Source organism: Eriocheir sinensis, unplaced genomic scaffold (genome assembly GCF_024679095.1).
Source record: "Eriocheir sinensis breed Jianghai 21 unplaced genomic scaffold, ASM2467909v1 Scaffold434, whole genome shotgun sequence".
Taxonomy (NCBI): domain Eukaryota; kingdom Metazoa; phylum Arthropoda; class Malacostraca; order Decapoda; family Varunidae; genus Eriocheir; species Eriocheir sinensis.
The window spans coordinates 242,501-270,000 of NW_026111759.1; the positions used below are offsets into that span (position 1 = coordinate 242,501).

Consider the following 27,500-nt stretch of genomic DNA (forward strand, 5'->3'; position numbering starts at 1 on the left):
TTTGTTGAGGTTTGTAATGCGTGTTGGCTTTCCTTTTTTTGGGGGGGGGGTTTGCTTGGGATGGAGTATTGCGATTTCTTTTTACATATGTTAGATGACTGTCTCTTTTTAGTGATTCTGAAAGTCCTTTAGCGAAAATAATCACTTGGATTATAGTGTCTTTCCTGCAATATTTGCCTGTGCAATGGAATAAGTATTATTTCATCTATCACTGAAATAGCTGGATGTTAATACAAAAATATTGCCATACTCAACTCCTAATACCTCCCCAATTGTTTTTTTTTTTTTTTTTTTTAATGCAAGACCATAGGTAATAGTAGCTGTATCTACAAAACGATTGGTAATAGGATTATCTGTTACTCAGGCAAATGGTACAAATAAATAATTCTCCTTGAACAAGTTTGTTTTTACATCCTGTGCATATGGGAGGAAAAATGAAATCTAATAGCGCTTTTATCAACTCTTTCATAGTTACTGAAATATTCTAATACCTACAACCAGAACAGATATATTTTCATTATTGTATGTGAGAGGTATAGAGGGAAGTAATTGCTTGTTAAGGCTTTTATTCTAAGAATCTACCTCAAAAAAGTGTAAAAAGTTCAGAGTTAAAAGTGTAATGATTACCGAAGTAGAGAAATCATATAAGATCTCTATTCATAACTCCCGTAACACCTAGGTGTGAATATACTGCTCCTGTATGGTTTATGCTAGCAAAAGACTTCAAAGATATAATCAAGAGAGAATCATACAATGTAATAAACTCTACCCACATACTGGCCAAAGAATATGCTAAAGATATTTCTCAAGGAAAAAAAAAAATCACTCCTTAGCAATGGCTTTTAGTTACAGCAGAAGAGCAACTCGTGGGGTTCCCCGTCCGCTAGGGGAAGTGCTTGTGATTAGTGATTAGTGATTAGTGTTTTCGAGTGTTTTGCGTTTCTCCGCGGTGCTCTCTTGCAGGGCACCGAGTTGAGTGTTGCGCTCTGCGCACGGGTGTTGTGTACGTTGCGGTAGCAAGCCTGTGACTCCGGATCAGGCGCCGCTTGTGTAGTGTGCTCTCTTGCCGTGCCCATTCACAGGGTGTGGGCAAAGAGTTGAGCGTGTTGTGCTCTGTGTAGCGCGCTCCCAGTGTTGTGTACAGTGCGTCAGCTCGCCTGCGTCTCAGACTCAGGCGACTCTTGAGTGCAGTGTTTGTTGCAGTGTGTGGCTTCGAGTGCTCGTGCACTGTTAGGTGCGTGTTTCAGTGAAAAGTGTAGTGTTGTGTACAGTGCGTCAGCTCGCCTGCGTCTCAGACTCAGGCGACTCTTGAGTGCAGTGTTTGTTGCAGTGTGTGGCTTCGAGTGCTCGTGCACTGTTAGGTGCGTGTTTCAGTGAAAGTGTAGTGGATGACAGACACTGTCTGACAGACATGTCTGCCGTCGCCCCCCTAGAGGCCGTCTCCTTGGACACGCCCAAGAGGAAGGCCGACCGGTCCCCAGAGGACCACAAGCCACCCAGGAAGCGGTTCCTGGAGAACGACGACCTACCGCTGCTCTCGGACCCGGAGTCCTCGGACCAAGAGCCAGACCAATCGTCTACCAGCGCCGACCCCGAGTTCGTGATGCAGGAGAAGAGGAAGACCGTCCAGCAGAGGAAGAGGCAGCAGACACGAGCCGTGGAGGTCGCTCCTGCCCCCCGGGAAGCGGATCGGAGGAGACCCACGGAGGGGCCCCCCCGGTACCGCCTAGTGCACAGGGGAGACTGCACCAGCGATTACCTCGCGGTGCGGCACCTGGAGACACTGCGCCGCCCGGCGCCGGCTGTGCACCTCCAGACCCCGACGCCATTCCTCCTGACTCCGAGGGACGCGGCCGCGGCCGAGTTTCTCGAGGAGGTAGTAGCTCGTCGCCCTCGAGGCATTGTCCTCCAGAGGCTGGATCAAGCACCGAGGAGAGTGAAGGGGGTGCTTGTGGGGTACCCCCTCGAGTACGATGCCGAGGACATCAGGAAACTAACAGACAGCGGAGTGACTCACGTCAGGCGTTGCCATGTCGTGAGAGAAGGACGGAGACTACCCACGAGGAACGTGGAACTGGTCATGGACCGGGAATCGCTTCCCAAGGACTTGTCACTCGGCTGGCTCGGCAGGTACCGCGTACGGCCTTTCGTAGAGGAGCCGACGCGGTGCTTCAAGTGCCAGAAGTTTGGCCACGTGGCCAGGCTCTGCCGCGGGTCGCGGCTAACCTGCGCGGTGTGTGCGGGCAGCCACGACTCCATCGTGTGTATCGGAGCCAGACGGGAGGAGGCCAGCCGGCCTCCGCCAAGATGCTGCAACTGCGGCGGGAGCCACCCAGCGTGGTCGCGGAGGTGCGCGGAGCGGAGGCGGCGACTTCCAACCACGGAGAGGGGACCGGTGCCCCAGCCGCGAGGCCACGGCCAGACGGAGATGACGGCGCCACCACGGCCCCCGCCCCCGACGGAGGAAGACTATCCGCCGCTACCCGCTCAGCAGCCACTGCGGCCAGGGAGCGCACCCCGCCGCAGGAGGAACCGCAACAAGAAGAAGAGACGACCAGCAACCACGGCGGAGGGACCCACTCCCGCCCCAGTGGAGCGGCGCACGCCCACAGAGACGGAGCACCTCAGCTCAGCCGGAGCGGAGACGCGTGCGTCGTCCGGGACGGAGGCCGCCCCGCCACTCAGCCGTTCGAGGAGGATGAGCGCGCCCGGCCGTCTAGACGCTGGGTTGCTGAAGACGTTTTGGATCAGCCCAGACTCCACCAGGAAAGCGACCGTCACCTATCGCCCCACCGCTCCGACCTTCGACCTGCACGACCTGATGGTGCGCCTGCAAGCAGTGATGGCAAGAATGCACTGCGACCTGCTACCCGCCCTGGGCGCCCATCGCACCTCGGCGACGGACGCTGTCCTGAAGAGAGCAGAGACCGACCTACTGACCTTGACGCCAGGGACGCCGAGGAAGACGCGACCGACGACGAACTCCGTGGACGAGGAGAACCCAATGCTGGAGGACCTCCGGGCCGCCCAGGCCTGAGGTTCTTACAGTGGAACATCCGAGGACTCCGCGCCAACAAGACTCTGCTCCAGGCCGCTCTCATCGAGGATGAAGTAAGTGTTTGCCTCCTACAGGAAACGCTGGTTAGGGGGGATTGCCACCTCCGCTTTCCCGGATACACGGCCCACCATCTCCCGATCAGGGACGAGACTGGGGGTAGAGGTTGCCTGATCTTGGTCAGCAACTCCATCCCCCATAGGGTGGTCGAACGCCCCATAGACTGCGGCGAGGGTGTCGAGACCTGCCGTCACCCTCCTCCTTAACGGGACGGAGGTCATAGTCTACAATGTATACAGCAAGCCGAGACGTGAGCTTGACCTCACTGAGCTCCTCACTCTTGCCGGAGAGGCCAGCGTCCTTGTTGGAGGCGATTTCAACGCCCACCACGAGGTGCTGGGTTCCAGGAGCAACGCCAACGCTGCAGGGCAGCATCTGGCAACGCTGCTCCAGGATCTTGAGGGCGCCGTGCTGCTAAACACAGGTGAGCCGACACACGTCCAGGGCAACGCCCTGGACCTCACGTTAGTTTCTTCCGCGTTGGCCGACGGAGCAGACTGGCGACTACACCCGACCTTGACGAGCGACCATTTTGCGATTCTGACGACGCTCGATGTCCCCCTCCCGCCGAGGGAGGCCGGGCCGAGCAGGTGGCGGCTGGACAGGGCCAACTGGGCCACCTTTCGTAGAGAGGTGGCTAAGTGGTGGCTTCACTACAGCCAGCCTGATGACATTGACCGCTTCGACCGAGACCTTGCTGCAGCTTTGACCGACGCCGCCGACAGAGCCATCCCGAAGGCAGTTGGTCGTAGACCGCCTACCAAGAACGGATGGTTCCGCAGCCCCCGAGTCAAGGAGATGAACCATCGAGTCAACACCAGCCGCAAGCGCTTTCGCAGGGACCGCACGCAGGAAAATCTACAGCTACTTCGCGAAGCAGTGGATCACGCCCGACAGGTTGCCAGGGAGGAGAGGGAGACCAAGTGGCTGAGCTGGTGTGAGAGCTTCGGCTCGCGCACCAGCCTCGGAAAGCTCTGGTCATGCCTCCGGCGGGCAACGGAGGGAGATTCCAGGCCTGCCGCACATCCCACCCCGAAGGAAGAAGCCAACAGGCTCATCCGTTCGTACGCGGACCGCGCATCCGCAGGCAACCTCCCCCAAGAAGTGCGACGAAGGCAGCAGGAGCTACTACAAGGCAGGCTGGCCCGCATCCGGCGTGCGGAGGCCCGGCCTGCAGTCACCGACCCACTCTTTACGAGAGAAGAACTGAAGAGAGCAGAGAAGAGAAGCAGAGACACCGCGCCCGGCGAGGATGGTATTACCTACTCCATGTTACGCAACATGGGGTCGGCTGGTGAGAGCGCCCTTCTGGCCCTCATCAACGCCTCCTGGGAGGCGGGTCGCCTTCCAGTCCGTTGGAAGGCGGCACTCGTCCACCCGGTACCGAAACCCAAGGACCCAGGCAAGACACGGCCCATCTCTCTCATCAGCTGTGCTGCCAAGACAGCCGAGAGAATGGTACTGACTCGCCTACAGTGGCAAATGGGCCCGCCCCATCACAACGTGTACGGGTTCACAGAGGGGAAGAGTGCTGCTGACAGCATGGCCTCCCTTCTGTCCACGATCAACAACCAGCCGGCTGTTGTGGTCTTCCTCGACCTAGAGAAGGCCTTCGAGCTGGCCTCGCCCACTGCCATTGCTGATGCTCTTGCGGCAAAAGGTGTGTCAGGGCGGCTCCTCAGTTGGGCACACGACTACCTTCGCGACCGCTCAGCAAAGGTAAGGTTCCAGGGCCACGTCTCCAGCGAGCAGGGCTTCGAGAACGGCACCCCGCAAGGGGGCGTCCTCAGCCCAACGCTTTTCAACGCCCTCATGGAAGCCCTTGCTAGGCTTCCGCTAGGACGCAACGTCACCCTTCTCAGCTACGCCGACGACCTCGCGTTAGTCGCCGTAGGTAGAGGCAACAGGCTCTCATGGGCACAGAAGGCCCTCGACTCAGTCACCGCTGCCTGCAGAGACCTAGGTCGAGGGCGATGTCGGTCCTCGGCCCGACGCCTGAGCAGAGCCTGAGGATACAGGGTGTACGACTCGAGTGGTGCACAGCGTACCAGTACCTTGGAGTGTGGATCGACCACAGGCTCACCTTCTCGAAGGAGGCTGAGTACCTGAAGAGTAGGATGAAGTGCCGGCTCACCGTGATGCGGAGGATGACGACCACGAGAGCGGGGGCGACGCACCGAGTCCTTAAACTGTATTACGTACAGGCCGTCCGTTCCCTTGCGGACTACGCGGCGGTGGCGATGGTGTCCCTCTCAGACAGCGTCGCGACTTCTCTCGAGAGGTGCCAGAACGACGCGCTGCGGCATATCCTCGGAGCGCCCAGGTGGACGAAGCTAGAGGCTCTGCGAGCAGAGGCTGAGCTCCCCCCCCTGATGCTCCGGATCGAACAGGTGGCAGCCGCGTGGGCAGCCAAAACAGTCGTCAGACTGTCCGACACCCCTGCGAGACGGAGGTTACTAACCTCTCTAGCACAGGATGCCAGGCTTTTCACCGACAGGACGTGGGCACGAGGGATAGCGAGAGCGACCCGACTCTCACTCCCGGACGTGGACCTGGCAGGAAGAGGACCGGATGAGAAGGCAGAGGGCTACGTTGACCCGCCGCCATGGGCTGCGGATGTGGCTCGCTTCCACATGGAACCCCTGCCTTTCTGCAAGCAGCAGTGCTCACGCGAGACCTTACTCGCCCACGCAAGAGGAACCCTTGCCCGCACATCTTCGGATGGGGCAAGTGTATACTACACGGACGGATCCGTTGACCGAGAGAGAGGCAGAACAGCGGCGGCCTTCGTGAGCGGCGAGGAGACGCACGGTTGGCGGACCGGCGACCACTGCTCTACCCTTCAGGCAGAGCTAGTGGCACTCCTGACAGCGCTCCAGCACGCCCTACGCACCGACAACAAGGACATCAACGTTTACACTGACTCGATGACAGCACTTCAGACGCTCAGACGAGACAGGGTACGTGACAACATCAGACTGGTGACTATGACACTAGACACTCTGGCACGCCTGCGACGCGACGAGCGAGCCGTGACGTTCGCCTGGATACCCAGTCACGTGGGTGTCCCGGGCAACGAGGCGGCGGATGCAGCAGCCAAGCAGGCGCTGGACCAGGACCGGATCGCGATCGAGGTCCCTGTTAGCTTACAACAGCTAAAACGCACAGCGAAGAGGACCACAGGAAGGCGCGCGCTCGCGCAGTGAAGGAAGCTGAGGCAACCTCAGCGTCCCTTCATTGGTACGCCAACGCCACCGGCTACGAGACCGTTCCCCTCCCCTCCTCCTTAGCAAGGAGGGATAGGGTAATGATCCACAGACTGCGACTCGGCTACCCGACCGTTCGCTCCCTCATAGCGGACTACGAGGGCGAGTTGTGTCTGCACTGCCTGGAGGATGCGGACGACCCCCTCGTCCACTACCTCCTGGACTGTGCGCAGACAGGCCCGCTAAGGACGATGGCGGCCAGGAGGGGTTACACCCCTTGCGGAGAGAGAAGAACAGCTGCAGCAAGGATGGTACGGTACCTGACGGACGACCTCGGGACACTCACGAGGTTCCTCAGACAGAGAGAGCCTCCACGGTAAACGACGAGACAGTATGACTTCTTTTTTTTTTTTTTATTTTTTTTATGAAGTATAATTATTATTATTATTATTATTATTATTATTATTATTATTATTATTATCATTATTATTATTTATTTTATCATTTATTTTTATTTCTATTTATTTATTTAGTTAGTTAGTTATTTTTATTTTTACCTATCTATTTATTTACTTATTTATTTTTATTTAGTTATTTATTTAGTTATTTAGATTTTATTTTATTATTTACTTATTTATTTATGTATTTATTTAATTTTATTAGATTTTTTATTTATTTAATTTTTTTTATTATTATTATTATCATTATTATTATTATTACTATTTTTTATTTTTTATTTTTTTTTTTATTTATTTATTTATTTATTTATTTATTTTTTTTATTTATTTATTTATTTATTTATTTTTTTTATTTTTTTTTATTTTTTTTATTTTTTATTTATTTTTTTTTTTTATCTATTTATCTATTTTTTTTTATTATTATTATTATGATTATTATTATTATTATTATTATTATTATTATTATTATTATTTTTTTTTTTTTTTTTTTTTTTTCTCTCCAACACCTTCGACTATACTTGCGTGGTTCGAATGACCCACTTTAAACAAATGATCCCTTTGCTATACAAAGGACTCTTCCAACTGTCACTTACTGTTCAATCTTTCGGTCTCATGCAATCCCCTCCGTTCCGCTCACCACCTGTGGCTGGACCCCACCAAAAAGGTCTGTTTCTACTGCCTCCCACTTTACTTGCGTGGTTCGAATGACCCACTTTAAACAAATGATCCCTTTGCTGTACAAAGGTCTCTTCCTCCTGTTATCTTACTGTGCCACCTTTCACCCTCATCGAATCCCCTCCGTTCCGCTCGCCTCCCTCCGACTATCAGGGCTGGACCCCATCTAAAGGTCCCTCCGCTATACGGAGTACTTCTCAAACCATCCACTCTGCCAAATATACGTACAAACCACTGTCGCCCTCTGACTTCCTTAATTTCAATTATTCACACCTTTCAATCCTTGGGACCTGGAGTGGGGTTTTGTCGGTCGCTCATGGTACGCTGAGCGCTGGCCATTGGGGCCGTGTTGGGTGCGGCGCTGGCGTTTTTGGGCGTGACGCGTCCGTGGCTTAGAGAGATCCAAGAGAGAGGCGGGCCAGCCTATGGCACATAGCCCGCGAGGGCTAACAACCCTCAAAAACCCACCACCACCACCACCACCAACCCAACCAACACAGTTCCGGCGCAGACAGCAGTGAGTGCAGACCCTCTCTCCTCACTGCTGCTCTCCCTGACTTGCCCCTGCAGACGGCCCGGTTGAGCTTTCAGCTCCCGCCTCTGCTATGGCGGCAAGACGGAAGCGGCCCACGGAGTCTGCTCCTGACGACGGGGACGGATGGACCCGCGTGCAGAGCAAGCGGGCCCGAAGGAGGACGCTTCACGAGGACGGCGGGGAGGACCGATCGAGCGGACCCCTGCCGGAGTGGAGGCTGGTGTCTTCGGACTTCAGCACCCACTACCAGGCCATTCGGTGGATGGAGGACGAGCGGAAGCTGCGACTCCGGGTGACGGTCTCCCGCGCGGGGGACTTCCTCATCCGTGCGTGGGACTGGGACCACGCCACCACCCTGGACGAGATTGCTGCAGGACGAACCCGCGGCATTACCCTGGAGAAAAAGGAGGCGGCGGTGAAGGGTATCCTGCTTGGGTACCCTACCCACCTCCCACTGGACCCGGTGTTGGCGCACCCCTGCGTTGCAGCAGCAGTGAGGTGCCACTACAACGCCGGCCACGGACGACGCCTGCCCACCCGGAGCGTGCAGCTGACGCTGCGGGGACGTGTCCCCGCCTCGCTGGACCTCGGTTGCTGGGGACGTTTTACCTGCCGCCGCTATGTGCCGGAGCCTGTGCGCTGTTACAAGTGCCAGGCCTTCGGCCACAGGCAGCGGCAGTGTACCAGGACGGAGGAGCTGTGCGGCGTGTGCAGCAGGGACCACGCCACGAGGGACTGCGTTCGCCGTCTTCGCGAAGGTGTGGCGCGCCCGGTGGCTGTGTGCCCGAACTGCAGTTCCGGGCACCATGCCTGGAACCGCAGGTGCCCCGCTCGGCTCTGCAGAATCCCGGGTGCTAAGCTGCGGAGGACGACGTCTTCGGCGGACCCGGCAGCAGCGCGGCCTATGCAGCCGCCCACTGAGGAAAGGACGACACCCCACGGAGAAGGACGAAAGAGGAGGCGCCGCAGACGGAGGAGGAGGACGGGACCCACGGAGCAGAGCGTCCCGACACCAAAGTCTCCCGCTAGGGAGATGGAGGTGGACCCACCACGTCTGATGAGGACGGAGACGGCAGCGGCGACAGCCGAGGTGACACCCCCAGTAGTGTCCCCGGAGGTACCTGCCAACAAGAAAAAGAGGACCAGGGACCAGACACCTGAGACGAGGGACGCGCCGACGACTACGGAGGAGCCAGCACCCCGCGAGGCCCCCAGTAGCTGCCAGGCGACCCAGACCCCACGGATCTACACCTTCAGTGAGGGCGAGCTGGTGGATCTTCTGATCCGCTACGAGCACCTCACTGAGCAAGAGGAGGAGGCCAGGTTCGAGAGGATCCCGCACGAGACAGCCCTCCCCTTAGTGAGGAGGGCACTCCGTGAAGGGAAGCCGCTCCCTGAGTCCATCCGCACGGCCCGCCCACTGGATAACCTACCAAGTCACTTCGACCACAAACAGGAGGTTGAGTGGGCGACATACGAGGAGGATGCCGTCTCGGAGGATGATGTCGACGTCGTAGACGTGGACGACGACTTCTTCCTCAACGAAGACAGAGACCTCACCGACGCGGAGCTTGAAAGCTACTACGCCGGTGACCATTGAATAAAAAGACATCTCCCCCCACGTGTAATTCTGTGAACTTTGTATCAAATGTAATGTATGTACTGTACATCGGGCAGGCTGCTAGTTTAGAGCCTGCTTTGGTAGCTGATTATTTTTGTAATTTTTCATGTTTATTTTTCTGTAATTCTTATGTAAAGGTTACCAATAAACTATTGAACTTGAACGGGCAACCCAACACTCACTCCACTGTTGAGCTACCCACCTGAACCATGACTGGCCGCGGCAAGGGAGGCAAGGGACTCGGAAAGGGAGGCGCCAAGCGTCACCGCAAGGTTCTTCGGGACAACATCCAGGGCATCACCAAGCCGGCCATCCGTCGTCTGGCGCGCCGTGGCGGTGTGAAGCGCATCTCCGGGCTCATCTACGAAGAGACCCGTGGTGTGCTCAAGGTGTTCCTGGAGAACGTCATCAGGGATGCCGTCACCTACACTGAGCACGCCAAGCGCAAGACCGTCACCGCCATGGACGTGGTGTACGCCCTCAAACGCCAGGGCCGCACCCTGTACGGCTTCGGTGGTTAATGCCGCTGCCTGAGCGAGCCCGACCTAACCCACCCACCCCGGACCTCTTTGAGGTCCACATTCTTATTCACTAAGAGAATAGTAGCACACTTTTTACTTGAGTTATATTTTCTTTCTTTCTTTCTTTCTTTCTTTCTGTTTCCTCCCTCCCTCCCTCCCTCCCCCCTGCCTAATGATGGTTCACACCTCCGCCCACTGCTCCCCATCCACCTCATTTGACACTAGTAAGCTCCAGTTTGTTTCCTCCCTCCCTCCCTCCCTCCCTCCTGCCTAATGATGGTTCACACCTCCGCCCACTGCTCCCCATCCACCTCATTTGCCACTAGTAAGCTCCAATTTGTTTGTTTCAGTTCTTACAGAAACATCATTTTGCCATAATTTCCCCTGTCCCTGTCAATTCTTTGTAAAATCAGTAACAGGATATTTATGAAAAGAGAGAGAGAGAGAGAGAGAGAGAGAGAGAGAGAGAGAGAGAGAGAGAGAGAGAGAGAGAAAACTATATTGGAAAAATATATAGACAAAACAAAGCGACGTCTGGACGGGAACAGGAAAAGAAAGAGAGGAAGAATATGACATAGAAAGGTTAAGAAAGAAAAAAAGGAGGAGAAAAAGAGAAAGAAAGCAATAATGAGAAAGACGGCAAATATATAGACAGAGAGAAAGAAGCCTCCCCTTCTTGATCCACTCCTTCTATTGTCTCTTGGAATGTGCAGGAGTGTATAGGAAAGCAAGGGTAGGGTTAGAGGGTGAGGGACAGGCTCAGAGCGAACTTGAAAGGGAAAGGCTGAGGAAGTGGGAATCTCCCTCTCCCTCCTCCTCCTCCTCCTCCTTCTTCTTCTTCTTCTTCTTCTTCTTCTTCTTCTTCTTCTTCTTCTTCTTCTTCCTCTTCTTCTTGTTTCTCGTTGTCGTCCTCATCATAACGTTGCGCCCTCTCTTACTGGACCCGCTTTTTCAGATACGTTGAACCAGCCCCGCCACCGAGTAGCCCGCCGGAACCCTGGGCAAGCGTCTACATGCCCAACAGCTGCAAATACGTTTCTATGAAAGTAGGTGTGCCGGCACGTAAATAGGTGTGCCTGCCTGCCTGCCTGCCTGCCTGCCTGCCTGCCAATTAAATCGAACGGGCTAGCTAACAGACAAACACAAAACTAGCTAGCTAACAAACTAAAAGACAAACTAACTAGCTAGCTAGCTCCTCGTCGTTGCGGATGGCCAGCTGCAGGTGGCGGGGGATGATGCGGGTCTTCTTGTTGTCGCGGGCCGCGTTGCCGGCCAGCTCGAGCACCTCGGCGGCCAGGTACTCCATGACGGCCGCCAGGTACACGGGGGCGCCGGCGCCCACGCGCTCGGCGTAGTTGCCCTTCCTCAGGAGACGGTGGATCCTGCCCACGGGGAACTGCAGGCCGGCACGGCTGGAGCGGGACTTTGACTTCCCCTTCACCTTTCCTCCCTTGCCGCGTCCAGACATGTCGACAGTGAGTGGTGGGGGCGTGGACTTGCGCTTCTGCTGTGGGCTCGGAGAGCGAATACCTGCCGCTCGCGGCTTTTTCGCCCTATATAGTGCAGCGCAGGATCGGAGGGCGGGGACGGCCGGGCGAGCCTGCCAATGGGAGCGCGCGCCGCCTCGCGTCCCCGCGATCCCGAGGAAGCGGCGCCGCCATAAAGGGGGAATCCGGGGGCGGCCCGGCAACATTCGCTCGCCGTCTGGGAACGAAGAAGCAGACATGCCCCCCAAAGCATCAGGAAAGGCCGCCAAGAAGGCTGGCAAGGCCCAGAAGGCCATCGCCAAGGGTGACAAGAAGAAGAAGCGCAGGAGGAAGGAGAGCTACTCCATCTACATCTACAAGGTGCTCAAGCAGGTCCACCCCGACACCGGCGTCTCCTCCAAGGCCATGTCCATCATGAACTCCTTCGTGAACGACATCTTCGAGCGCATCGCCGCCGAGGCCTCTCGCCTGGCCCATTACAACAAGCGCTCCACCATCACCAGTCGGGAGATCCAGACGGCCGTCCGTCTCCTCCTGCCCGGTGAGCTGGCCAAGCACGCCGTGTCCGAAGGCACCAAGGCCGTCACCAAGTACACCTCCTCCAAATAAGCAACCCACCAACTTGCTTGCACTGGAAAAGAACCGGCTCCGTCGGAGCCACAAACTATTTCCCGAAAGAGAACGAAGACGGTTAGTCCCTCCCGCGCTCTCTCTCTCTCTCTTACTCACTCACTCACTCACTCACTGAGCTGACCCACCAAGGGATGCATGGCATCGATAAGCGGACCGAGTCCCGCCAGTGCTCGCCAAACCGCGACCAAGGCTTGAAATCGCCAATGCTTCTCTCGGTCGATTGCTGTCAGCTGCAGGGGATCACGATGAGCGATATATGCCTACATAGCAGCCGTCATCAGTAGTTAGTGATTCCGCCCCTCCGTTTATATTTATTTACTTGTTCTGGTAATTCCTGTCTTCCTGCCTGCGTGTAGTCCCCACATATTCCCTACTCGTGCACCCGCCAGTTGAAATAAGTTAAGAGAGAAATCAAAGCCCCCCCAATCAATTGATATGAGATTATGAAGCAGAAGGATATGTGGGAAAGGCAACAAGCCAGTGATCCTCCCCCCCTGCCCGCCCCAGTGTCTGTCTAAACTCTCTCCCGGAAAGTGACTTTGGCCCTGAAAAGGGCCTAGATATAGTGTGAGCAGATTGTAGTACTCAGACGGGCAACGCCCGCTTAGGCACGCTCGCCGCGAATGCGACGGGCCAGCTGGATGTCCTTTGGCATGATGGTGACACGCTTGGCGTGGATGGCGCAGAGGTTGGTGTCCTCGAAGAGACCGACGAGGTAGGCCTCGGAGGCTTCCTGCAGAGCCATGACGGCCGAGGACTGGAAGCGGAGATCGGTCTTGAAATCCTGGGCGATCTCGCGCACCAGACGCTGGAAGGGCAGCTTCCTGATGAGGAGCTCGGTGCTCTTCTGGTAGCGGCGGATCTCACGGAGGGCCACGGTCCCGGGCCTGTAGCGGTGAGGCTTCTTGACTCCTCCGGTGGCCGGGGCCGACTTGCGAGCGGCCTTGGTGGTCAGCTGCTTGCGGGGCGCCTTGCCACCGGTGGATTTCCTGGCAGTCTGCTTGGTACGGGCCATGGCTACGGACGAACAGAACAGTTGAGTCTGCCAGCAGCCGTTTCTGGTTTTTATAGTTTTGGCGGCCGGGGGAGGAGCGGTGGTCTGCGTCCTGCGCGTGCGCCGCCTCCTAGTCCCGCGCTTGCCCGCCCCCGTCAGGCAGTGCATCTATCTAGCCCTATTGGAGGAATTTAGGGGTCTCTTGGAGCTGTCTGCATATGCTAGAGCCTAGTACAGTGTGGAGGCTCACCCAACGTCACTGGGCCGTCCGGAAGTAGACGGCAGGAGCCAGCCTATCGCCCAAGGACCCACCACCGCAACCTCGGGCTCTGCATATATAGAGCGAACGCTGGGGCAACCCAACACAGTTCCGGCGCAGACAGCAGTGAGTGCAGACCCTCTCTCCTCACTGCTGCTCTCCCTGACTTGCCCCTGCAGACGGCCCGGTTGAGCTTACAGCTCCCGCCTCTGCTATGGCGGCAAGACGGAAGCAACCCAGTCTGCTCCTGACGACGGGGACGGATGGACCCGCGTGCAGAGCAAGCGGGCCCGAAGGAGGACGCTTCACGAGGACGGCGGGGAGGACCGATCGAGCGGACCCCTGCCGGAGTGGAGGCTGGTGTCTTCGGACTTCAGCACCCACTACCAGGCCATTCGGTGGATGGAGGACGAGCGGAAGCTGCGACTCCGGGTGACGGTCTCCCGCGCGGGGGACTTCCTCATCCGTGCGTGGGACTGGGACCACGCCACCACCCTGGACGAGATTGCTGCAGGACGAACCCGCGGCATTACCCTGGAGAAAAAGGAGGCGGCGGTGAAGGGTATCCTGCTTGGGTACCCTACCCACCTCCCACTGGACCCGGTGTTGGCGCACCCCTGCGTTGCAGCTGCAGTGAGGTGCCACTACAACGCCGGCCACGGACGACGCCTGCCCACCCGGAGCGTGCAGCTGACGCTGCGGGGACGTGTCCCCGCCTCGCTGGACCTCGGATGCTGGGGACGTTTTACCTGCCGCCGCTATGTGCCGGAGCCTGTGCGCTGTTACAAGTGCCAGGCCTTCGGCCTGAGCAGCGGCAGTGTACCAGGACGGAGGAGCTGTGCGGCGTGTGCAGCAGGGACCACGCCACGAGGGACTGCGTTCGCCGTCTTCGCGAAGGTGTGGCGCGCCCGGTGGCTGTGTGCCCGAACTGCAGTTCCGGGCACCATGCCTGGAACCGCAGGTGCCCCGCTCGGCTCTGCAGAATCCCGGGTGCTAAGCTGCGGAGGACGACGTCTTCGGCGGACCCGGCAGCAGCGCGGCCTATGCAGCCGCCCACTGAGGAAAGGACGACACCCCACGGAGAAGGACGAAAGAGGAGGCGCCGCAGACGGAGGAGGAGGACGGGACCCACGGAGCAGAGCGTCCCGACACCAAAGTCTCCCGCTAGGGAGATGGAGGTGGACCCACCACGTCTGATGAGGACGGAGACGGCAGCGGCGACAGCCGAGGTGACACCCCCAGTAGTGTCCCCGGAGGTACCTGCCAACAAGAAAAAGAGGACCAGGGACCAGACACCTGAGACGAGGGACGTTGCGCCCTCTCTTACTGGACCCGCTTTTTCAGATACGTTGAACCAGCCCCGCCACCGAGTAGCCCGCCGGAACCCTGGGCAAGCGTCTACATGCCCAACAGCTGCAAATACGTTTCTATGAAAGTAGGTGTGCCGGCACGTAAATAGGTGTGCCTGCCTGCCTGCCTGCCTGCCTGCCTGCCAATTAAATCTAACGGGCTAGCTAACAGACAAACACAAAACTAGCTAGCTAACAAACTAAAAGACAAACTAACTAGCTAGCTAGCAAACAAACAAACAAACAAACGCACTAGCTAGCTAGCAAGCAATCAAACAAGCTAGCTAGCAAACAAACAAACAAACAAACAAACAAACTCACTAGCTAACAAGCAAACAAGCTAGCTAGCAAACAAACAAACAAACTAACAAACAAACAAACAAACAAACAAACAAACAAACTCACTAGCTAGCTAGCAAGCAAGCAAACAAGCTAGCTAGCAAACAAACAAACAAACAAACAAACAAACAAACAAACTAACTAACTAACTAACTAACTAACAAGCAAACAAACAAACAAACAAACAAACAAACAAACAAACAAACTCACTAGCTAGCTAGCAAGCAAGCAAACAAGCTAGCTAGCAAACAAACAAACAAACAAACAAACAAACAAACAAACTAGCAAGCAAGCAAACAAGCTAGCTAGCAAACAAACAAACAAACAAACAAACAAACAAACAAGGTTGCTAGCTAGCAAACAAACAAAATAACAAGCTAACTAGCAAACAAACAAACAAACAAACAAACAAACAAACAAACAAACAAACAAACTAACTAACTAACTAACTAACTAACTAACTAACTAGCTAGCTAACTAGCAAAAAAGCTAATTAGGGAGCTAGCTCGTTTGTTTGTTGCAAGCTAACTTGTTTGTTAGTTTTGTTGTGGGAGTTTTGTTCTTAGTTTGTTGAGGGTTGTAATGCGTGTTGGCTTTCCTTTTTTTTGGGGGGGTTGGCTTGGGATGGAGTATTGCGATTTCTTTTTACATATGTTAGATGACTGTCTCTTTTTAGTGATTCTGAATGTCCTTTAGCGAAAATAATCACTTGGATTATAGTGTCTTTCCTGCAATATTTGCCTGTGCAATGGAATAAGTATTATTTCATCTATCACTGAAACAGCTGGATGTTGATACAAAAATATTGCCATACTCAACTCCTAATACCTCCCCAATTGTTTTTTTTTTTTTTTTTTAATGCAAGACCATAGGTAATAGTAGCTGTATCTACAAAACGATTGGTAATAGGATTATCTGTTACTCAAGCAAATGGTACAAATAAATCATTCTCCTTGAACAAGTTTGTTTTTACATCCTGTGCATATGGGAGGAAAAATGAAATCTAATAGCGCTTTTATCAACTCTTTCATAGTTACTGAAATATTCTAATACCTACAACCAGAACAGATATATTTTCATTATTGTATGTGAGAGGTATAGAGGGAAGTAATTGCTTGTTAAGGCTTTTATTCTAAGAATCTACCTCAAAAAAGTCAAAAAAGTTCAGAGTTAAAAGTGTAATGATTACCGAAGTAGAAAAATCATATAAGATCTCTATTCATAACTCCCGTAACACCTAGGTGTGAATATACTGCTCCTGTATGGTTTATGGTAGCAAAAGACTTCAAAGATATAATCAAGAGAGAATCATACAATGTAATAAACTCTACCCACATACTGGCCAAAGAATATGCTAAAGATATTTCTCAAGGAAAAAAAAAATCACTCCTTAGCAATGGCTTTTAGTTACAGCAGAAGAGCAACTCGTGGGGTTCCCCGTCCGCTAGGGGAACCTACGGCGGAGCTATGTGCGTGGTTCTCCTTAAACTCTTTTTTTTTTTTTTTTTTTTTTTGTTTTTTTTTTTTGTGTGTGTGTGTGTGTGTGTGTGTTATTCTAATTCTAATTCTTATTAGCTAGCGCGAGGTGAGACTCCTGTATCGCAGTGTCTGTGCTGGCTGGCCCTGGTGGTTTTGCGCTTAGTTTAGCTTACCCTCCCAAACGTTTTCTTCTTCTCCTCAGGGTCTACCTCGCCACCTAGCACCTGTGTGTGAGGCCGGATGTTTAGGTTGGGTTAAACTATACCGTGTGAAGGTGAAGGTGAAGGTACAAACCGATGCATGCTTTCTCGGGTGAGGCAGGGGATCATACATGACGTCAGTGACTGACTGACTGACTGACTGATTCATTTTACTCATTCCGGACCTACTCCACAGGCCACAGCGGGTCGGAGCCCACCCAGCTACTACCTACCTACCTACCTACCTACCTACCTACTTCATCTCGGCGGGGGCAGCGCCGCATCTGATCTGCACGACGGCCATCATCGTCTCAACGACCTACCTCCCGGCTCTGTTTTGCGTTTTTTTTATTTGTTATGTTATGTCTTGTGGGTTGTTGTTATCGTCGTTGTCAGCAGAGGAGTCCCTTACCTGCCGTGAAGAAAACAAACAAACAAACAAACTAAGTGTGGGAAGCCTGCCAGACGTGGGGGTTGTTAATTGTTGTCATGACTGAGGGTCTTCTTCCTAGTAATATCAGCAGGAATTGACCTAGGAATGTCACTATGTAGTTGAGGGTGTGTGTCCAGAAGTCTCTTTTTGGAAAAGGGTGTGGCTCCCAAGGGGAGCCGGATTAAACGGTACTGTTGTCGTCCCTGAAAGGCCGAGGGCGATTACTTCTTCTCGGTCTTCTTGGGCAGGAGCACCGCCTGGATGTTAGGCAGCACACCTCCCTGGGCAATGGTGACGCCGGAGAGGAGCTTGTTCAGCTCCTCGTCGTTGCGGATGGCCAGCTGCAGGTGGCGGGGGATGATGCGGGTCTTCTTGTTGTCGCGGGCCGCGTTGCCGGCCAGCTCGAGCACCTCGGCGGCCAGGTACTCCATGACGGCCGCCAGGTACACGGGGGCGCCGGCGCCCACGCGCTCGGCGTAGTTGCCCTTCCTCAGGAGACGGTGGATCCTGCCCACGGGGAACTGCAGGCCGGCACGGCTGGAGCGGGACTTTGACTTCCCCTTCACCTTTCCTCCCTTGCCGCGTCCAGACATGTCGACAGTGAGTGGTGGGGGCGTGGACTTGCGCTTCTGCTGTGGGCTCGGAGAGCGAATACCTGCCGCTCGTTGTTGTTGTTGTTGTTTAAGATTTATCCCCCACAAGGGGGAAACAGGCCTTTGTCTTGAGAGACGGCCTGTAGCTGAAAGCGGTGAACAGACAGTTCTTTATCGGGGCGGGGCACACTCCTCAACGAGGCGCAGCAGCTGGTCGTCACTCAGGTACCCGATAAGGCTAGGGGCAGGCAACCCCTCCGGGTTGGGAAGGAATTGCTGAGTGCATTCACACTCGAGGAGGTAGTGGAGGAGTGGTTGGACAACCTCCTCCCCACAGTGCGAGCAGTCGACTGGTACTGGATCTTCAGGATCAAGTGTAGAGAAACACTTGTATCCAAGACGCAGGCGGTGGAGGCTGGTCTCCGTCCGTCGTGGGAGGGGCATCGGTATTGCTCGTTGACCAAAGGCAGTGGCTGCAGAATACCAATGCGCTGAGGGCGAGCCCGCAGCCACTGCCTCCTCCAGCTCCCTCCTTCTCTCTGCTGAGGCGTGCATAGCTGCGCCCCGTTTGACTTGGGAGCCGCTGGGTGATAGCCTGTGCCTCACCACAGGGAGCAGGGTGGCCTCCGCAGCAGCACGGTCCGCAGCCTCATTTCCTGGAACTCCGGCATGGCTGGGCACCCAGTTGAAGCGAATGACCCGCCCCTCCCTCTGCATTCCTTGCATCCGGGCGTGGATGCTGGTTAGGAGGGAGATGTTGTCGGTAGCGGGTTCGGCTAGGAGGGACTGGATGGCCGGCACCGAGTCGCAGTGGAGGACGACAGCCCCCACGCCCTCCTCCTCAGCGTGTTTCAGGGCCCAGCTGATTGCAACAAGCTCCGCCTGTGTCGAAGATGAGCCATCAGACACCCGAATTAGCTCTGTGTGCCCCGCCGTGACAAACGCGGCACCGACGGCCCCTGTGTGGTGGTCGACAGAGCCGTCGGTGTAGTAATGAGCAGCCCGAAGGTGCGAAACATCCTCCACCCTTGCTGCGGCCTCCCGTGCCAGCCTCTCCACAGACAAAAAGGCCTTTTTCGATGGCAGGGGCTTGATGGTGGCGGTGAAGGGCCGGAGAGCCCAAGGCGGTGGAGCCACATATTCCGGATGGGGCACGTCAGGTGTCGCGATGGAGGCACGCGCCAGGGCATGTGGCCTTAGCTTAGCGGCTGCTACCGCCGCCCACAACCTCCGTCGGAAAAGGTGTGGGTCTTGTAAGAGGGCCTGCCCCACGGAGTCACGGAGTGACTCAGACCCCCTCAGGCGGAGCAGCTTAATAAGGTGGTTGATGGAAAGCTGGTTGACCCTGGTGGAGATGGAGGGCAATCGGGCCTCCGCTCTAAGGCACACGCATTTTGTCCAGCGCGGGGCCCCCAGAATCTGGCGGAGTGCCGCGTTCTGGGCCACCTCAAGCGGCTCGAGGGCAGCAGTGCTAACGGTGAGGAGGCATGGCGACCCATAGTCTACACAGGACCGCACCGCCTGGACATAAAAGCGCCTTAGCACCCTGCCGCTCGCACCGCCCTCCGTCCGTGCCAGGACGCGCATGATGTTGGTGCGGCTCTTCATCCTCGCACTGATAGAGGCGATGTAAGGCACAAACGACAGCCGTGAGTCAACGGTCATACCAAGGTACTTATATGAAGACACCCACGGTAACGGCTCGCCGCCAAGCAGGAGAGGCTCGGGGGGACGCCTCTGCCGGAACAGCATTGCCTTGGTCTTTTCCCTGTTAACGACGAGGCCGAGGGAAGCACAAACCTGCCGCTCGCGGCTTTTTCGCCCTATAAAGTGCAGCGCAGGATCGGAGGGCGGGGACGGCCGGGCGAGCCTGCCAATGGGAGCGCGCGCCGCCTCGCGTCCCCGCGATCCCGAGGGAGCGGCGCCGCCATAAAGGGGGAATCCGGGGGCGGCCCGGCAACATTCGCTCGCCGTCTGGGAACGAAGAAGCAGACATGCCCCCCAAAGCATCAGGAAAGGCCGCCAAGAAGGCTGGCAAGGCCCAGAAGGCCATCGCCAAGGGTGACAAGAAGAAGAAGCGCAGGGGGAAGGAGAGCTACTCCATCTACATCTACAAGGTGCTCAAGCAGGTCCACCCCGACACCGGCGTCTCCTCCAAGGCCATGTCCATCATGAACTCCTTCGTGAACGACATCTTCGAGCGCATCGCCGCCGAGGCCTCTCGCCTGGCCCATTACAACAAGCGCTCCACCATCACCAGTCGGGAGATCCAGACGGCCGTCCGTCTCCTCCTGCCCGGTGAGCTGGCCAAGCACGCCGTGTCCGAAGGCACCAAGGCCGTCACCAAGTACACCTCCTCCAAATAAGCAACCCACCAACTTGCTTGCACTGGAAAAGAACCGGCTCCATCGGAGCCACAAACTATTTCCCGAAAGAGAACGAAGACGGTTAGTCCCTCCCGCGCTCTCTCTCTCTCTCTCTCTCTCTCTCTCTCTCTCTCTCTCTCTCTCTCTCTCTCTCTCTCTCTCTCTCTCTCTCTCTCTCTCTCTCTCTCTCTCTCTCTCTCTCTCTCTCTCTCTCTCTCTCTCTCTCTCTCTCTCTCTCTCTCTTACTCACTCACTCACTGAGCTGACCCACCAAGGGATGCATGGCATCGATAAGCGGACCGAGTCCCGCCAGTGCTCGCCAAACCGCGACCAAGGCTTGAAATCGCCAGTGCTTCTCTCGGCCGTTTGCTGTCAGCTGCAGGGGATCACGATGAGCGATATATGCCTACATAGCAGCCGTCATCAGTAGTTAGTGATTCCGCCCCTCCGTTTATATTTATTTACTTGTTCTGGTAATTCCTGTCTTCCTGCCTGCGTGTAGTCCCCACATATTCCCTACTCGTGCACCCGCCAGTTGAAATAAGTTAAGAGAGAAATCAAAGCCCCCCCAATCAATTGATATGAGATTATGAAGCAGAAGGATATGTGGGAAAGGCAACAAGCCAGTGATCCTCCTCCCCCCCTGCCCGCCCCAGTGTCTGTCTAAACTCTCTCCCGGAAAGTGACTTTGGCCCTGAAAAGGGCCTAGATATAGTGTGAGCAGATTGTAGTACTCAGACGGGCAACGCCCGCTTAGGCACGCTCGCCGCGAATGCGACGGGCCAGCTGGATGTCCTTTGGCTTGATGGTGACACGCTTGGCGTGGATGGCGCAGAGGTTGGTGTCCTCGAAGAGACCGACGAGGTAGGCCTCGGAGGCTTCCTGCAAAGCCATGACGGCCGAGGACTGGAAGCGGAGATCGGTCTTGAAATCCTGGGCGATCTCGCGCACCAGACGCTGGAAGGGCAGCTTCCTGATGAGGAGCTCGGTGCTCTTCTGGTAGCGGCGGATCTCACGGAGGGCCACGGTCCCGGGCCTGTAGCGGTGAGGCTTCTTGACTCCTCCGGTGGCCGGGGCCGACTTGCGAGCGGCCTTGGTGGCCAGCTGCTTGCGGGGCGCCTTGCCACCGGTGGATTTCCTGGCAGTCTGCTTGGTACGGGCCATGGCTACGGACGAACAGAACAGTTGAGTCTGCCAGCAGCCGTTTCTGGTTTTTATAGTTTTGGCGGCCGGGGGAGGAGCGGTGGTCTGCGTCCTGCGCGTGCGCCGCCTCCTAGTCCCGCGCTTGCCCGCCCCCGTCAGGCAGTGCATCTATCTAGCCCTATTGGAGGAATTTAGGGGTCTCTTGGAGCTGTCTGCATATGCTAGAGCCTAGTACAGTGTGGAGGCTCACCCAACGTCACTGGGCCGTCCGGAAGTAGACGGCAGGAGCCAGCCTATCGCCCAAGGACCCACCACCGCAACCTCGGGCTCTGCATATATAGAGCGAACGCTGGGGCAACCCAACAGCAGTGAGTGCAGACCCTCTCTCCTCACTGCTGCTCTCCCTGACTTGCCCCTGCAGACGGCCCGGTTGAGCTTTCAGCTCCCGCCTCTGCTATGGCGGCAAGAAGGAAGCAACCACGGAGTCCGCTCCTGACGACGGGGACGGATGGACCCGCGTGCAGAGCAAGCGGGCCCGAAGGAGGACGCTTCACGAGGACGGCGGGGAGGACCGATCGAGCGGACCCCTGCCGGAGTGGAGGCTGGTGTCTTCGGACTTCAGCACCCACTACCAGGCCATTCGGTGGATGGAGGACGAGCGGAAGCTGCGACTCCGGGTGACGGTCTCCCGCGCGGGGGACTTCCTCATCCGTGCGTGGGACTGGGACCACGCCACCACCCTGGACGAGATTGCTGCAGGACGAACCCGCGGCATTACCCTGGAGAAAAAGGAGGCGGCGGTGAAGGGTATCCTGCTTGGGTACCCTACCCACCTCCCATTGGACCCGGTGTTGGCGCACCCCTGCGTTGCAGCTGCTGTGAGGTGCCACTACAACGCCGGCCACGGACGACGCCTGCCCACCCGGAGCGTGCAGCTGACGCTGCGGGGACGTGTCCCCGCCTCGCTGGACCTCGGATGCTGGGGACGATTCACCTGCCGCCGCTACGTGCCGGAGCCTGTGCGCTGTTTCAAGTGCCAGGCCTTCGGCCACAGGCAGCGGCAGTGTACGAGGTCAGAGGAGCTGTGCGGCGTGTGCAGCAGGGACCACGCCACGAGGGACTGCGTTCGCCGCCTTCGGGAAGGTGTGGCGCGCCCGGTGGCTGTGTGCCCAAACTGCAGTTCCGGGCACCATGCCTGGAACCGCAGGTGCCCCGCTCGGCTCTGCAGAATCCCGGGTGCCAAGCTGCGGAGGACGACGTCTTCGGCGGACCCGGCAGCAGCGCGGCCTATGCAGCCGCCCACGGAGGAGAGGACGACACCCCACGGAGAAGGACGGAAGAGGAGGCGCCGCAGACGGAGGAGGAGGACGGGACCCACGGAGCAGAGCGTCCCGACACCAAAGTCTCCCGCTAGGGAGATGGAGGTGGACCCACCACGTCTGACGAGGACGGAGACGGCAGCGGCGACAGCCGAGGTGACACCCCCAGTAGTGTCCCCGGAGGTACCTGCCAACAAGAAAAAGAGGACCAGGGACCAGACACCTGAGACGAGGGACGCGCCGACGACTACGGAGGAGCCAGCACCCCGCGAGGCCCCCAGTAGCTGCCAGGCGACCCAGACCCCACGGATCTACACCTTCAGTGAGGGCGAGCTGGTGGATCTTCTGATCCGCTACGAGCACCTCACTGAGCAAGAGGAGGAGGCCAGGTTCGAGAGGATCCCGCACGAGACAGCCCTCCCCTTAGTGAGGAGGACACTCCGTGAAGGGAAGCCGCTCCCTGACTCCATCTGCACGGCCCGCCCACTGGGTAACCCCCCACGCCACTTCGATCATAAGCAGGAGGTTGAGTGGGCGACGTATGAGGAAGAAGACGTCTCGGAGGACGAGGTCGACGTCGGAGGCGTGGACGAAGACCTCTTCCTGAATGCAGACAGAGACCTCACCGACGAAGAGCTCGCAAGCTACTACGCCGGTGACCTGTGAATAATATGACATTTTCCCCTGTGTATTTGTGAACATTTGTATCTTGTGTAACCTATGTACTGTACATCGGGCAGGCTGTTTATTTAGAGCCTGCTTTGATAACCGATTATTTTTGTAATTTTCATGTTTATTTTTATTTTTGTCTTATGTAAAAGTTATCAATAAACTGTTAAAGCAAAAGCAAACACTCACTCAGCAGTGAGTGAAGACCCTCTCTCCTCACTGCTGCTCTCCCTGACTTGCCCCTGCAGACGGCCCGGTTGAGCTTACAGCTCCCGCCTCTGCTATGGCGGCAAGACGGAAGCGGCCCACGGAGTCTGCTCCTGACGACGGGGACGGATGGACCCGCGTGCAGAGCAAGCGGGCCCGAAGGAGGACGCTTCACGAGGACGGCGGGGAGGACCGATCGAGCGGACCCCTGCCGGAGTGGAGGCTGGTGTCTTCGGACTTCAGCACCCACTACCAGGCCATTCGGTGGATGGAGGACGAGCGGAAGCTGCGACTCCGGGTGAAGGTCTCCCGCGCGGGGGACTTCCTCATCCGTGCGTGGGACTGGGACCACGCCACCACCCTGGACGAGATTGCTGCAGGACGAACCCGCGGCATTACCCTGGAGAGGGAGGAGGCGGCGGTGAAGGGTATCCTGCTTGGGTACCCTACCCACCTCCCATTGGACCCGGTGTTGGCGCACCCCTGCGTTGCAGCTGCTGTGAGGTGCCACTACAACGCCGGCCACGGACGACGCCTGCCCACCCGGAGCGTGCAGCTGACGCTGCGGGGACGTGTCCCCGCCTCGCTGGACCTCAGATGCTGGGGACGATTCACCTGCCGCCGCTACGTGCCGGAGCCTGTGCGCTGTTTCAAGTGCCAGGCCTTCGGCCTGAGCAGCGGCAGTGTACGAGGACAGAGGAGCTGTGCGGCGTGTGCAGCAGGGACCACGCTACGAGGGACTGCGTTCGCCGCCTTCGGGAAGGTGTAGCGCGCCCGGTGGCTGTGTGCCCGAACTGCAGTTCCGGGCACCATGCCTGGAACCGCAGGTGCCCCGCTCGGCTCTGCAGAATCCCGGGTGCCAAGCTGCGGAGGACGACGTCTTCGGCGGACCCGGCAGCAGCGCGGCCTATGCAGCCGCCCACGGAGGAGAGGACGACACCCCACGGAGAAGGACGGAAGAGGAGGCGCCGCAGACGGAGGAGGAGGACGGGACCCACGGAGCAGAGCGTCCCGACACCAAAGTCTCCCGCTAGGGAGATGGAGGTGGACCCACCACGTCTGACGAGGACGGAGACGGCAGAGGCGACAGCCGAGGTGACACCCCCAGTAGTGTCCCCGGAGGTACCCGCCAACAAGAAAAAGAGGGCCAGGGACCAGACACCTGAGGCGAGGGCCGCGCCGACGACTACGGAGGAGCCAGCACCCCGCGAGGCCCCCAGTAGCTGCCAGGCGACCCAGACCCCACGGATCTACACCTTCAGTGAGGGCGAGCTGGTGGATCTTCTGATCCGCTACGAGCACCTCACTGAGCAAGAGGAGGAGGCCAGGTTCGAGAGGATCCCGCACGAGACAGCCCTCCCCTTAGTGAGGAGGACACTCCGTGAAGGGAAGCCGCTCCCTGCCTCCATCTGCACGGCCCGCCCACTGGGTAACCCCCCACGCCACTTCGACCACAAGCAGGAGGTTGAGTGGGCGACATATGAGGAAGAAGACGTCTCGGAGGACGAGGTCGACGTCGGAGGCGTGGACGAAGACCTCTTCCTGAATGCAGACAGGGACCTCACCGACGAAGAGCTCGCAAGCTACTACGCCGGTGACCTGTGAATAATATGACATTTTCCCCTGTGTATTTTTGAACATTTGTATCCTGTGTAACCTATGTACTGTACATCGGGCAGGCTGTTTATTTAGAGCCTGCTTTGATAACCGATTATTTTTGTAATTTTCATGTTTATTTTTATTTTTGTCTTATGTAAAAGTTATCAATAAACTGTTAAAGCAAAAGCAAACACTCACTCAGCAGTGAGTGAAGACCCTCTCTCCTCACTGCTGCTCTCCCTGACTTGCCCCTGCAGACGGCCCGGTTGAGCTTACAGCTCCCGCCTCTGCTATGGCGGCAAGACGGAAGCGGCCCACGGAGTCTGCTCCTGACGACGGGGACGGATGGACCCGCGTGCAGAGCAAGCGGGCCCGAAGGAGGACGCTTCACGAGGACGGCGGGGAGGACCGATCGAGCGGACCCCTGCCGGAGTGGAGGCTGGTGTCTTCGGACTTCAGCACCCACTACCAGGCCATTCGGTGGATGGAGGACGAGCGGAAGCTGCGACTCCGGGTGAAGGTCTCCCGCGCGGGGGACTTCCTCATCCGTGCGTGGGACTGGGACCACGCCACCACCCTGGACGAGATTGCTGCAGGACGAACCCGCGGCATTACCCTGGAGAGGGAGGAGGCGGCGGTGAAGGGTATCCTGCTTGGGTACCCTACCCACCTCCCATTGGACCCGGTGTTGGCGCACCCCTGCGTTGCAGCTGCTGTGAGGTGCCACTACAACGCCGGCCACGGACGACGCCTGCCCACCCGGAGCGTGCAGCTGACGCTGCGGGGACGTGTCCCCGCCTCGCTGGACCTCAGATGCTGGGGACGATTCACCTGCCGCCGCTACGTGCCGGAGCCTGTGCGCTGTTTCAAGTGCCAGGCCTTCGGCCACAGGCAGCGGCAGTGTACGAGGACAGAGGAGCTGTGCGGCGTGTGCAGCAGGGACCACGCTACGAGGGACTGCGTTCGCCGCCTTCGGGAAGGTGTAGCGCGCCCGGTGGCTGTGTGCCCGAACTGCAGTTCCGGGCACCATGCCTGGAACCGCAGGTGCCCCGCTCGGCTCTGCAGAATCCCGGGTGCCAAGCTGCGGAGGACGACGTCTTCGGCGGACCCGGCAGCAGCGCGGCCACGGAGGAGAGGACGACACCCCACGGAGAAGGACGGAAGAGGAGGCGCCGCAGACGGAGGAGGAGGACGGGACCCACGGAGCAGAGCGTCCCGACACCAAAGTCTCCCGCTAGGGAGATGGAGGTGGACCCACCACGTCTGACGAGGACGGAGACGGCAGAGGCGACAGCCGAGGTGACACCCCCAGTAGTGTCCCCGGAGGTACCCGCCAACAAGAAAAAGAGGGCCAGGGACCAGACACCTGAGGCGAGGGCCGCGCCGACGACTACGGAGGAGCCAGCACCCCGCGAGGCCCCCAGTAGCTGCCAGGCGACCCAGACCCCACGGATCTACACCTTCAGTGAGGGCGAGCTGGTGGATCTTCTGATCCGCTACGAGCACCTCACTGAGCAAGAGGAGGAGGCCAGGTTCGAGAGGATCCCGCACGAGACAGCCCTCCCCTTAGTGAGGAGGACACTCCGTGAAGGGAAGCCGCTCCCTGCCTCCATCTGCACGGCCCGCCCACTGGGTAACCCCCCACGCCACTTCGATCATAAGCAGGAGGTTGAGTGGGCGACGTATGAGGAAGAAGACGTCTCGGAGGACGAGGTCGACGTCGGAGGCGTGGACGAAGACCTCTTCCTGAATGCAGACAGGGACCTCACCGACGAGGAGCTCGCGAGCTACTACGCCGGTGACCTGTGATTAAAAAGACATTTCCCCCACGTGTAATTTTTGATAGATTTGTACCAAGTGTAGTATATGTACAGTACATCGGGCAGGCTGCTTGTTTAGAGCCTGCTTTGGTAACTGATTATTTTTGTAATTTTTCATGTTTATTTTTTCTGTATGTCTTATGTAAAGGTTACCAATAAACTATTAAACTAAAAACACTCACTCCACTGTTGAGCTACCCACCTGAACCATGACTGGCCGCGGCAAGGGAGGCAAGGGACTCGGAAAGGGAGGCGCCAAGCGTCACCGCAAGGTTCTTCGGGACAACATCCAGGGCATCACCAAGCCGGCCATCCGTCGTCTGGCGCGCCGTGGCGGTGTGAAGCGCATCTCCGGGCTCATCTACGAAGAGACCCGTGGTGTGCTCAAGGTGTTCCTGGAGAACGTCATCAGGGATGCCGTCACCTACACTGAGCACGCCAAGCGCAAGACCGTCACCGCCATGGACGTGGTGTACGCCC

At 57.0% G+C, this 27,500-nt stretch overlaps 4 protein-coding genes across 4 annotated transcripts in view; 3 read left to right on the forward strand and 1 right to left on the reverse strand.

The window, feature by feature from the left end:
• Window positions 1-7,952: 7,952 nt before the first annotated feature.
• Window positions 7,953-23,450, forward strand: LOC126992286 (uncharacterized). Its single transcript, XM_050850942.1, has 2 exons — window positions 7,953-8,811; window positions 22,614-23,450. The coding sequence occupies exons 1-2, from the start codon at window positions 8,060-8,062 to the stop codon at window positions 23,389-23,391; spliced, it is 1,530 nt and encodes a 509-aa protein (XP_050706899.1). The 5' UTR covers window positions 7,953-8,059; the 3' UTR covers window positions 23,392-23,450.
• LOC126992295 (histone H4) lies at window positions 9,787-10,327 on the forward strand. The gene has a single exon (XM_050850955.1). It carries the CDS (start codon window positions 9,820-9,822, stop codon window positions 10,129-10,131), a length of 312 nt encoding a protein of 103 aa, XP_050706912.1. The 5' UTR covers window positions 9,787-9,819; the 3' UTR covers window positions 10,132-10,327.
• Window positions 17,326-17,956, reverse strand: LOC126992289 (histone H2A-like). Its single transcript, XM_050850945.1, has one exon. It carries the CDS (start codon window positions 17,895-17,897, stop codon window positions 17,526-17,528), a length of 372 nt encoding a protein of 123 aa, XP_050706902.1. The 5' UTR covers window positions 17,898-17,956; the 3' UTR covers window positions 17,326-17,525.
• A 1,347-nt stretch (window positions 23,451-24,797) lies between the features above and the next one.
• LOC126992290 (histone H4) overlaps window positions 24,798-27,500 on the forward strand; it is a 2,953-nt gene continuing 250 nt past the window's right edge. Inside the window, exons 1-2 of the mRNA XM_050850946.1 lie at window positions 24,798-25,110; window positions 26,914-27,500. The exon at window positions 26,914-27,500 is cut by the window's right edge and continues 250 nt beyond it. Of these exons, the coding sequence (XP_050706903.1) occupies window positions 27,230-27,500 (271 nt within the window). The 5' untranslated portion in view covers window positions 24,798-25,110; window positions 26,914-27,229. The remainder of the gene's footprint in view (window positions 25,111-26,913) is intronic.